This window comes from Hibiscus syriacus, unplaced genomic scaffold (genome assembly GCF_006381635.1).
Source record: "Hibiscus syriacus cultivar Baekdansim isolate YM2019G1 unplaced genomic scaffold, ASM638163v2 tig00117056_pilon, whole genome shotgun sequence".
NCBI classification, from domain to species: domain Eukaryota; kingdom Viridiplantae; phylum Streptophyta; class Magnoliopsida; order Malvales; family Malvaceae; genus Hibiscus; species Hibiscus syriacus.
The window spans coordinates 8,370,282-8,383,669 of NW_024063539.1; the positions used below are offsets into that span (position 1 = coordinate 8,370,282).

At 31.6% G+C, this 13,388-nt stretch overlaps 1 protein-coding gene and 1 pseudogene across 1 annotated transcript in view; both read right to left on the reverse strand.

Annotated features, from left to right (window-relative positions):
• Positions 1-582: 582 nt before the first annotated feature.
• On the reverse strand, positions 583-3,483 carry LOC120198567 (annotated as a pseudogene).
• A 2,075-nt stretch (positions 3,484-5,558) lies between these two features.
• The window catches only part of LOC120198568 (glutathione S-transferase L3-like), a 52,965-nt gene continuing 45,135 nt past the window's right edge, over positions 5,559-13,388 (reverse strand). Inside the window, exons 3-11 of the mRNA XM_039199878.1 lie at positions 9,788-9,799; positions 7,097-7,181; positions 6,834-6,981; positions 6,646-6,744; positions 6,457-6,559; positions 6,284-6,360; positions 6,034-6,141; positions 5,817-5,900; positions 5,559-5,723 (exon numbers count right to left, since the gene is read on the reverse strand). Of these exons, the coding sequence (XP_039055809.1) occupies positions 5,712-5,723; positions 5,817-5,900; positions 6,034-6,141; positions 6,284-6,360; positions 6,457-6,559; positions 6,646-6,744; positions 6,834-6,981; positions 7,097-7,181; positions 9,788-9,799 (728 nt within the window). The 3' untranslated portion in view covers positions 5,559-5,711. The remainder of the gene's footprint in view (positions 5,724-5,816; positions 5,901-6,033; positions 6,142-6,283; positions 6,361-6,456; positions 6,560-6,645; positions 6,745-6,833; positions 6,982-7,096; positions 7,182-9,787; positions 9,800-13,388) is intronic.

A 13,388-nucleotide genomic window follows, 5' to 3' on the forward strand; every position in this document is an offset into this window, starting at 1 on the left:
TGAATCCAAAATATCACATCAATTAATTAAAAGTAAATCAAATTTGAATTAAAATCAAAATATAGATTTAATCACTCAAGCATCACAATTTACCGTAATAAGGACTGTGTTGACATATACAAGTATGAAGGCCATATTGTAACATAATAAATTAAAAAAAAGATTAAATCGAACAATTTATCAAAGTTGAAAAAAAAATATTAATTTTAAACTCTCTAAGTAGCCTATTTCAGAGGTTTCAAAATTAAAGATAATGGTCATTCATGTAATCTATCCTAAAAATTAATATTGATAAAATATTAATTAATACCAATATGACAGTTTAAAATTAATAGAAAAAATATCATATCACTACATAGTTAAAAATATAATGGTAGGATGATTAAGAAATTGAATCTTCAAAATGAAGTGATTAAATTAATAAGATTTAAATTTCAACGATCAAAGTAGAAATAAAAGTAAAATTAAGTGATAAAATTTATTCTAAATATTAATATAAGGCCCATATATTATTATTTTGAATTCTACTTGTCAAAATTCTAAACACGTCGCATGAGATTATTTTCATAAGCGATCTTGAAATTTTATAAGTTCAACCATAATGTGTCTGTCCCGGTCTAGATATAACTACTAGCAAATTTATTCATATAGGTGGCAGATACAAGTACACCATAGATGCTTAACCGAGAAAACAAATCACTGATCTAAGCACAGCTCATTGTCATTCTTTCTCACACACATTCATATGATGGTGGCAATTTCATCGCTTCTAGGCCTGCAACAATAAGAATTTATTTCACTGGTTAGAAACTTCTGGTATAATAATTAATGATGCAATTCTAATAATCTAAGGGTATGAACAGAATAGTACTTTGAACATCTTCTTATAGAGTGCCACTAATTCATTTGGATCAGTTTTCTTCGTCTGCTTATACGCATCGATCTTGTTCGCTGCCTGCATCATGAAGTTATAACAACAAATGTTGCAGAATATGACATTGCAGACAAACATGGAGGCATGGAACACAAAATGCAAGCAAAACAACTCTAGATGCAAATTGGGACATAGTCCGGTTGGTTCATGCAACCGTTCTTAAGAAATGACGTCTAATAGGCTCGTTTTTGAATCCCGATATCTGTTATTTCTTCCTATATCTCATTTGAGGCCTCCTTTGTACAAAAAGAAACTCACAATGTGCAAAAGCATTTTAAGAACATTGCTAAAACCTGCATGTCTTCAGCTGCAAAGTGGCTATAAATCTGAAGGTAAGCATATGATTTAAATTATACCTCAATCCATGCTGTTAATTTTGGCCTGCCGACTGCGATGTCGTAATTAAATACCTCCGATAAGTAGATCTGGAATCTTTCTACTAACGTAATGTAGGCAACGTCCGCCTGAAAATATGACAAAATCATTCATAGATCTTTGCAGAAAAACAAAAGATACATAATGATATCACTATTAGCAAGCTATAAGCCTTTTTTTTTTATCCTGAAAGTTTATCATTAATTCAACCTTTTACATAGCTTTCACACATTACCATTCATTTAAGAAACATACGGTGACAATATTACAGCACTGCCAAAACAATTTAGCACCACTGGAGAACCAACTTACCAGAGAAAACTCATCGCCAAGGAGGAATGGGCCATCATATTTTGTAAGAGCATGTTCCAAGTGATCAAAAGCAACACCTGATGCAGGTCCTAAGATTTAGCTGGTTCATATCGTATTATATACAGATACATGATACACTCGGTAAAACGGAAGTCTCTTTTAGACTAACCAGCTTCAGTTGTTGAGTCTCCTTTAAATGTAGTAAACACCATCCCTGCAAATTTGTCCATGTCTGATAACAGCTCCTCGTATAACTTTCGTTTTTCGGGATCCTAAAACATTTTTAAGAGACTGCTTAGTTAATATAGATAACGGGAGAGAAATCTCCACCGAGAGCACTAAACAATTCAACAGATCTTACATTAGGTAAAAGGGAAGGCCCTGCAAAGTTGCTATTAACATATTTAATCAAATCAAGACTGTCCCCAATGACTTTGCCATTATGTTCCAAGGCTGGAACCTGAAAATGAAATTCATTAACATAATAATTAATAAAAGAACATTGGATTGACATTTTCATCAAAGCACTATTTTGATTCTCATACAGAGATTTTTTCTTGACAATTCTCAATGGAACTTGGAGATGCAATCCAATGCAAGATCAAGTAGCTCTACCAAGTTCACAACAGATTTTCAACCCTTTTTTTGTCTGAATTGTTCATTTATCAAAACACATTTTACCATGACAAATTCACATAATTCCTTATTGAACATGTCTCACCTTATTTTCAGGGTAAACTTTTTCCTTGAACCAGCAGGTCTATTTTCTAGGTTCAAAGGAACCAACTTAATCTTGTCTTGCAAACCCTGCAACTCAATCAAATTCACAACAATTATTTACTTGAAAATTTTGGGGAAAGGAAAAGTAATCAACAAATCAGGAGGGAAAAAAAGGAAAGAATAGTGCAAACTAAACCAAGGGAATTAGACAACCTTATAATTCCTGGTGATCCACACACGCTGAGCAAAAGGGCAAGTGTAAGTCATATACAACCTTCAAATGGGAGGAGAAGACAAGGATCAACTTTATTTTGTAGCAATAAACACAAGCAAACAAGATTGCCGCAAAAAGGTGTTATATCTCCTGAGGGTAACCTCTGGAAATTGCCAGCCATCCGCTAGACAAGTTACCGGAGTCTCAAAGGAGCCCTTATCCTCCGTACATAAATCTTCTAGTTTATTATGGTTCATAGACAAGATCTGACATGCTAAAACGAAGTACAAGATCTAATTACTAGATCTACCTTGGCTATCAACAAATAGCTATAATTACTTTATATTTGACACCAGGTCACTATAAATACCACAATTAAGATTGATAAATCGAATCTCCTACAATCTAGACTCATCTTCATCTTCTTTATGACTATCTCTCTCACATAAAAACATCAGCTAACGGCTGTTCTCGACCGTGACTCTCCATTTAAACTAAAAGTGGTGAACCACCCACAAGATAAACTTGTCATCGTCAACAAAAGAAAAAAAAGTGAAACCTGGTAGTTCCATCAAAGATAGCCGGTTGCTCTGCAGTAGCATCCAATGGAGGAGGCAAGTACTCTAGAGTTCTGAAATAACAAACCAAAGAAGTGAAAAAAAGGAGATTTTTTGAGAAACTCAAAAGCTAAAATTGGCAGAGAAGCTTGAAATTTGAGAAGATAGTTGAAGATTCTTACACAGTTGCCATGTTCCTGGGGAATTCCGTACATCTCAGCTTCAAAAATGTTCCATTTCGATTGTTGATGCTATTAAATTTGCTTAAAAATTGTCTCCACATTCAGGAAGGAATTCTTTGCCTACAGATAAATTCGAGAACTGCTTAACTGATACTCAGCAATCACGAAATTGATAAAAAGATTAATTGTCAATAACTTTGCTTCTCCCACCACCGCCTTATACATTTCCTTGGTTTACTTTGACCATTCCAAATCCAAGAACCAAGATGGAGGGTTCTGAGAGTCGTCATCAACGACGGCATCAGACAATAACTTCTTTTTTTTAAAATGATAGTCACATGCGACCGCCAAAGTGTTCATATTGGAAAATGATAATGGAACCTGGATTGCGGTTCTTGTTTATTATATTATTGTGTGTTCTCTATTTAATTGATAATATTGTTAATTTACGACAGCGTTTTATTTTCCTCTCATATATTATAATAATAATAATAATAAAACTCTTTTTTATTGATATTTATTATTATTTTTTGGTACACAAAAGTTTAGGTAAGGTGTGGGTTCTCTTGTCTAAGGTCGGGATATACCTAAGATCCAATTGAGATTTATATAAGAATTTATAGATTTTCCACCAAGACTGACGGTGATAAGATTCGAACTTGGCCTTACAAGCTCAAATTCCTGAATAACGAATCCATTACCTCTAGGAAAAATAATGAATCTCCTAACTATTGAGGTCAATTGGTTCGTGCATCGATATTTGTTATTTTAACTATAGTATAAAATATTATAAAATAAATTATTTTGAGATTAAATTATGATATTTGCTTTAATATTTTTTAATATTATATTATATGATAAATATTAGTATGACACTTAAATAATACATGGAGAATAATATTATACTTAGTTAAATCAATTTTTAAATAAAGGAGTAATATCTAAATTTGTTTTTACAAATCCTTTTTTTATCAACTAAAATTATTAAATTATATTCTCATCATTTCAATTAAATCTATTATTACGACGAGCAATGTACATACATAAGATTAAGCTTTTTCCCTTAATGAAATCATTTTTCTGATTTTGAATGGTCATAATAAGGACTTTATGATTTCACTGACGTGAAAATGAAGAGTTTTTTAATCTTGATTATTTTATATCTTAAAGTTGGATAATATTATTGAAAATGACTTGAGAGGGACGAACCTACATAGTAGGTTGTTCCTCCCAAATTTTGATGGTTTAATTATTTTTAGGTTATTATATTTTTAAAATCATTACAATTAAGTTCTTGCCTTCCCAAAATTTATTGGTTTAATTATTTTTAAGACCCTTTTGATTTTAAAATGAAATTATGATTTGACTTCTAATTTTTCTGGTTTAATTACTCTTTAAGACCTTTTAATTTTAAATTTAGTGGAATTAAATCAGGACTCATTCAATTTTATGGTTTATTTTATTTTAAAGATCCTTTTTTGTTTTAAAGTTAGACAACTTGCCCCCTCGTAGTTCAATTCCGACTCCGTCCGTGAGACTTGATGAATTCATCGACAAGAAATGTTGAGTATTATACTCTTAATGAATTCATATCTCATAGGTTGGTTTTTTTCTAGAAAAATTGATGAATTCATTGTATTTAAAATTCGAGAGGTTGAACTTACTATAACATTCTTAAAGATTTCATAGTCTTGATTCGAGTGGTTTATATCGAAATAGATTTGATGAAATCATCTAAATAAGTGTGAAGAATTATTCAACTTCTATAGAATATATTAGCATTTATCACCACTTACCATCATCTTGAGGTGTATTTACTAAAATTGTTAATCTATGATATGACTCAACCGTATGAAGAGGTTAGCTTTCTGTTATGATTTTACTCTTATTTTGACAAGTTTCATATTCGATCACTTTTTAACCGACTAATTATTCATTTTAATAGTTTCAAATATGTTCATTAGTACTTAATATAAACGACCTTGTTTGATCATAAATATATAAGATTTGATTTTTTAAATGTAGTTTAACTTAATATAATTCAAGTTGATTATATCAAATTATCATTCACTATGAGTTAAGTATTATTATTATTATTATTATTAAAAAAAAGCTGCAAATTATTTTTAAATTAAACACATTGAGTGGATTGGTTTGACTTGTTAATGATATGGTAAGAAGATGAGATTATGATACTAAAAGAGTATGTGGTGATAGATCAGAATCACAGTACATATCCAACTATGAAATTTAACACCATCATGTCACATGCTTCAAACTTATTCATATATATAGGTACCAAACACTAACACAACATTGATTCTTAACTCAAAGCAAATCACTCTGATCCAAGCAGAGAGTTTATCAAAAGTCACACACACACATTAATATATAATCATATGAGGGTGGCAATATCATCACTTCTTGGCCTGCAACAGCAAGAAATCATTCCACTAATTAGCAACTTTTGGTATAATAATAGTAAAATACTTAGATTGTTAAGGGTATACACAGAACAGTACCGAGAACATCATCTTATAAAGTGCCACTATTTCTTTCGGATCAGCTTTCTTTGTCTGCGTATACGCATCGATCTTGTTCACCGCCTGCATTTATTAAGTAATGTTTCAACAATTGAAATATATTGGCTATATTTCTAAACCATCTTTATCTACATTTTCTGATGCAAACATTCATATGTTGCTCTAGTAATGTTTAGGCATATGTTTTCGATTATACCTCAATCCATGCTGCCACTTTAGGCCTGCCTGCTGTGATGTCATACTTAAACACCTCCGATAAGTAGATTTGGAATCTTTCAACCAGAGGAATGAAGGCAATGTCCGCCTGCAATTCAAAAAATCATTCATACACCTTTGCAGAAAAACTCCAACTAGTGCAAGCAAACTATATTACATATCTTCTAACACATTGCAACAAAGGTAAGAAACAGCAACAGCAAATTAGCATCACTGGAGAGCCAACTTACCAGACTAAACTCGTCGCCGAGGAGGAATGGGCCATCATATTTATTTAGAGCATTTTCCAAGCGATCAAAGGCAATACCTGATGCAAGTCCAAAGTTTTAGCTGCTTCATATCATATCATATACAAATACACACTACACTCAACAAAGCTGAAGTATATTTCATTCAGACTAACCAGCTTCTGTTGTGGAGTCTCCTCTAAAGGTAGTAAACACATTCCCTGCAAATTGGTCTATGTGTGATAACAGCTCCTCAAAGAACTTCTTTTTGTCAGCATCCTGAAACATTTTCAAAAGACGACTTTGTTAATATAGATAACAAGAGAGAGAAGCCTCTACTGAGAGCAGTATTCGACAGATCTTACGTTAGGCAAAAGAGAAGGGCCTTCGAAGTTGGAATCAACATATTTAATCAAATCAATACTCTCCCCCATCACTTTGCCATCATGTTCCAAGGACGGCACCTGAAAAATGAAATTAACTAACACCATGATTCAACATATTACTTGTGATCAACGTTTTGAAAAGAGATAATATGTTGATAACTTCAGACCTTGTTGACAGAGTAAACTTTCTCCTTGTACCAAGCAGGCCTATTTTGAAGGTTCAACGGAACCAGCTTAATCTTTTCCTGCAAACCTTTAGAGTTCCTGGTGATCCATACACGCTGTGCGAAAGGGCAAGTGTAGGTCATGTAGAACCTTCAAAAGAAGGACGAAGAACAGGGTCAACTTTATTATGTAGCAATAAGCACAAGCAAAAAAAAAAGACAGAAGACTATTGTAAAAGCACCAAGAAAAAAAGAAAGAGTGGAACCTGGTAGTTCCATCAAAGAGAGCCGGTTCCTCAGCGGTAGCATCCAATGGAGGGGGCAAATACTCAGTAGCCATTGCTGCCGGGGGAATTCAAAAGTTTGCCTTTTGTGTGTTTGTTAATTTGCTTAACAGTTCTGTACACATTCAGGAGGGAATTCCTTGCCTTTAAGTAAGTCTAGGAATTGTTAAGGTGAGAGTCAGCAATGACGAAATTGATAATATAAATAAATGCCAAGAAACTTTGAACTTGATTATTTTTTCCTAACATATTTCCTTGTTTTACTTTGACCAAATCCAACGACTAAGATTGAGAGCTCTGGAAGTCTTTCATCAACGACGGCATCGGGCAGTAACCTTGCCTTGCTGCACTGGCGGAACATCGGGAGGCTAAGGGGAGCCTTGGCTCCCGCTAAATTTTTTAATTATTAATTAATATTAAAAAAATTATATATTTTTGAAAGTTAAATAAAAAAAATTATCATACATCTTCAATTAAAAAAAATTACATTTATAAAAAATAAAAAATATTTTAACTCTCGCTATAATAAATTCTTAATTCGGCCTTTTCCTTGCCATTAATATGGTTGAGTTATTGCAATTTTGATTTGGAAATGGGAAGTGCTTTTTCATTCTGCATGGGCTTTTTGCGGATTTTCCAACAAATTATGGATCCTTTATCAGTTTTCGGTTTAATACGTTGAAAATGGTTAAATACAAAATCGTAAAAATAATTATAATTTAAAAAGAGAGTAGGGATCCTTTATAAGACTTTTAGAACACTGACAGAGGCCAAATATATTTTTATTTATTAATTAATATTAAAAATGTATATTTAAAAAGAAAAATAAAGAAAATTTTACCAAGTCCCCTCAATTAAAAAATTGCATTTATGGAAAATAAAAATATTTAAACTCCCCCTATAATAAATTTCTAGTTTCGTCCATACTATAGAAAGAACAACATTCTCTTTACCACTAAAACCACGTGACGGTTTCATAATTTGGAAACAATTTTTAGTTGGTTTAATCCGTCTTTAATTGGCTTTTTATTTTAATGCCCTTTTTTACCGGTTTACGATGATTATTTTATATAATTAATTAAGTTGTTTGGGTTATTAACACTTAATTCAAATAATCAATTTAATTGAGATTCAATAATTGACCGTGTGACCAATAATATTTATGTTGTCCTATCTTACATAGATTTAAATTTTGACATTTTAAAAATATAATACCTCTCAATTTAACTAAAAAAGTAATCAACTTAATGAAAATGATTTTGACAATCCTTAAAAATCTCAAAGAAAATAAATATACTTTTATTTATTTTAAATGTATATAAAAGAAATTAATATATGAATGTAAAAAAATGTATTAATCGGTCTAATTTTCCTTTTTTATCTTTTTATTTCCCCTCTAAAAGAGCATTTCCTTGAAGAAAAAAATAGAGAAGATGGTTATATTGCCTTTAAGTTTTATTTTCAATCAAATTCTCTCACTATACCTAATTAAAGCCAACCACCAATAAAGTTTGATTTAGAAATACTAATTAGTGTCGTGGAACTTAATTATGCCTTTTTCGAAACTATACTTTGTTTTAATCCGATATTATTTTTTATTAAGTAGAAATAAGGTTGTAAAGTCGTGTCATCGTTTCAGTTTCAATAAGATTTTGTTAAGTCATGTAAAATCGGATACATGTTGAGTCAGATCAATTTAATGGTTCGATTTTGATTAGGTCGAGTATAAGTCAAATTATTTTTAGGTTGATTTGTCATCATATTCAATTCGAATTTAAGTCAAATAAGTTCGAGTCATTTTTAGGTTGATTTGACATTATATTCAGTTCAGGTTCAAGTTAAGTTAATTTCAGTTCGGATCGATATCAGTTCGGATCAAAACGATTCCGGTCCAAAAAAATTAAATACTAAGTTAATTTAGGTCTGATATTATTTTTTATTAAATAGAATTTAAAAAATATTATAATATCAGGACAAATATCAAAATTTAAACTCACACAAAATAAAATAATATGGACATCTTTAACCATCGAATTAATTAATAAATCTCAATCAAATCTTATTTTTGATTACACTTCCTTTCACATTGTACCATCAAATAGTCAAAAATCATTTTCTATGTTCATTCACACTTTCAATTGAAACTTAAATTCAAATAAAAAATAAAAAATTAATTCAAATAAATATACACTTACTAGTCTGTCTATATAATCACCTTTTTCAATAAAATCTATAACTTAATGAGTACTATTTTTTAAAAATAATATTAAATATATTTAATGTAATAAATATTCATTAATAATTGAAAATTTTAATTAAGAAACTTTTTCTGTAATTAAGTTTTTATATAATCAAGTAATATACTATATATATAAAGATGATGTTGGCACACACGACGAGCACATATGAGCATTGTTCATAATAAGCATGTTGAGTTAATCGATCGACGGAATCGGTCAAGAGGGGGTGAATTGGCAATTAAAATTTTAGTAGAAGCTTTTGCAGAAAATTGAAAGTAATTGCACAGCGATTTAGAGTGGTTCGACTTTCTCAATCAAAGTCTACGTCCACTACCTTAGCTATCCACACTAACGATTTTCCAACAAATTCACTAATTTGTTCTTTCTTTTGAGGCCAAAGAGATAACCTTACAACTCTCTCAAGAATAAACCCCAATTCTTGAGAACACTCTTTCTCAAAGAGAAGATTGCAAATTTGCAAACTTACAAGGAAATCCTCACAAGGTAGATTGTTTGCACAATTCTAGAACAAAGAAAAGAACATTAAAAAATGAATACAATTGAGTACAAGTAGTGTTCTTGAAAGCAAAATAAATATTGAATGAAAAATAGGCTTGAAATGCTCAAACTTAATGTTTGATGCTTTCTCTTTGATTCTCTCTTGATTCTTGTTGATTGTTGTTTCTTGTTATTGATCAATGGCTTCTAAGCTTGTTTAAATATACTTTCAAATGATTCTGAACGTTAGGGAAGCTTAGTGGAGTCAATAGAGATGTTTAAGTGTGAAAACAATTAATTAAAGCAGTTGGGAGCGTTAGTGCATCGATGCATACCCATGGTGCATCGGTGTAAAATTCAAATATTTTGACCGTTGGACCCTTAGTTCATCGGTGCACTAAGAGTGCATCGATGCATCAAGTGCATTCTATGTTTCAAAATAGCCAGAGTACATTGATGCATGGCTGGTGCATCGATACATCAAATGCATTCGATGTTTTCATAAAATCCTTAGTGCATCGATGCATGAAATGCATTCGATGTTCAATTTAATTCATGGTGCACCGATGCATGGATTGGTGCATCGGTGCATCACTTTGATTAATTGATTTTAGGCTTGATTTTGGTTCAAAATACTTTATGAAAATTGATTCAAAAATAGTTTAAGTATAAAACACAATTTTACACATTTAGTAAGGTTTGAATTTGAACTTGAAAGACTTGGAGTAATAATTTGATATTCGATTAATTAAATCGAATATACTTAGAAAATCATTTGTAAAATCTTAAAATTCATTTAAACTTAATTTGTTATATCAAAACACAAAAATGTTTTCAACAATCTCCCCCTTTTTGATATAACAAAACATTTGTGTTATTTTAAGATTTTCTAAAATTTTGAAATCAATTTTGAAAAATTACTCTCCCTTACTACAACACTTCTCCCCTTTAACACTTTTACACTTATCCCCCTTTTTGTTAAATCAAAAAGACATTAAAATGTTTTAAACAAGGTTTTGAAAAGCATAACCAATTGATTTTAAATATATATATATAGCTTAAGCTGCTAAGATCACAATCAAAAGAGAGATTAGCCATTAGTTCCATAACCAATAATAAACAAATGTGAAATGACATAATTGGTCATATATATCTAATGATGCAAAAGTAAGAAAATTCAACCAAACCAAATAAATATATATATTAAGTTCAAAATCCAATCATCCAAACCATAACAAATTCAAGCATTTAACAATCCAAAACAAACAATCCAGAAACATCAAAAACAATCCAAGTTTGAAATACTAAGAAAGCATGGAGAAAAGGTCTAATCCATCGGAGGGTCGGGAGGAGGAGGATAATGAGCTCGAACTTCAAGAGTGAGCGCGTCCATACGTTCACGCATCTCCCGTTGAAACTCAGTAATCTGAGACTCCATGGAGGCAAACCTCAGATCAAACGACTCCAAGAAGGATCAAAAATATGGTGGCATTTGATCTTCTTGCCGTGTCGGTTCTGGTGCAGGCTCATCGTCTGGAACGTGATCGTCGATATCTTGCATAAGTTGTTGAAACTCAGGATCATCGTCAGCAGCCGGTGCCGGAGGAGAACGAGGAGCACGAGAAGAGCTAGGAGCAGCTCGTGAAGAGCTAGCTCCCGGAGTTTGCTTACCGGGTCGAAATACCCAAAGACCGGTTTCCTCGTTTTGTTTCCAATCCGCTTTCTTCAAGGAAGTAAGATTGATTTGATTTTGGAGTGGGATAGGATTGTCGAGAGAGAAGTTTAGACCGAGTTTGATAAAGAGGTTACTCAGAAGACATCTATAAATCAATGTTTCAACATGTTTTGAAGGAACAATGTTTATGATATCCACTAGTTGACTAAAAATAATAATGTGGGGTAGATTTATTTTGATCTTAGTTTTAATGCAGTGCATCCACCATAAATCCCTAGCACGAAGAGTGGAGTACCTACCTCCAGATGGTCTAAACCACCAAGAGATCATTAAATGAAGAAAACGATCGTGGTGAGATCGCAGAGTACTAACACTAGAATTTGGAACATAGGGATATTCCACATTTTCATTCTCATTATATAACCCATCATCATCTAACCCAAAACGGAAAGCTATAGTCTCGAGGTAAATATTAATATATTGGCCTAAAAGATAGGATCTAATGGCTACAGTCCCACATTGAGTTTCGTTTTGAATACATACCGCATTGGAATAGAAAATGCGGACTAATTGTTGATAAACAATAGGTTTGAGCTGAAACATTTTATCAAACTTCCAAGCTTTAAGAATCGGAAGGTATTCAAAGTCAATATCTATCATAGCTTGAAGAGAAGGAATACGCTCTTCCCAGATTCTATAAGATTGAAAAGAATTTATGTACCTAGAGTACAATTCGTCTCTACGATGCTCAGGCATGTTAAAACAAGATCCTAATAGAGATGTAGGTGGAGGAGGAACGAGATTAGGAGATTGGTTTGAACAAGAACGACTCGATGAAGTCCTAGGGCGTTTGAGATTTGAAATTTTTAAAGATTCAGAAAAGGAATGTAACCTGCAATTTGAAACACATGTATGCACAATAATCAATCCCAAAACTCAATAGAGTCCTCAATAATTCAAGGTTCTCTAAACCGAATCCTAATGGGCAAGGTTTTGAAAACTATTTGAAAACAATTTTTGTAAAATCATAATATGTATTGTTTTTATCAAAACAACATAATTAAATCAAAAACATCAAATTTAAAAATTAAATTCAATTTTTCAATTTTTTAATTTCTAAAATTCAAAAATTCCTTTGAAAATTTGTGAGGTTTTGATGAAATTAGTTGTAAAATCTAGTTTGTAATAATCAAACAATCAATGCCCAATAAAATGTTCATCCTAGAACTAATTAAAACTAGTCCTAAGATTAGAATATGATAAAATAGAGGTTTTTAGAAAAATACCTTGAAAATTTTGGATTTAAGAGAAATGAGATGTTGTGTTGCACGATTTAATGATAGTAGCAGGATATAGAGATGAAAAGCTCGAAGATTCCGACAAATTTTTGATGATTTTGAGCAAAAGGAGATTTAGAGAAAGAGAGGCGACAATGGAGTGTTTTTGAGGGTTTTGAAACAAAGAAGAGAATCAGGGTTTTTAACCAAAACCTGATGGATGCATCGATGCATGGCCTTGTGCATTGATGCACATTCAAGGCGTGCATTGGTGCACCTTCATGGTGTATCGATGCACATTCAAGGATGCATCGATGCACTGTTAGGTGTATCGATGCATGAAGTACAAAAATGTCAAAAATCTATTTTAAACACTCAAAATGCTAAATTAATTGGCTCTAGTGGTATTGGCAATTCATATATTTAAAATTAATCATGTTCAATCAATAAAATTAATCCTTAAACTACTTTTGAACATAAAATTAATTTTCATCAAGCAGCATAAACTCCCCCTAACTAATAGCAAAGAATGCAATAAAAATTATTATTATAAGCATTTTTCATTTATACTTAAAAGTGATAAA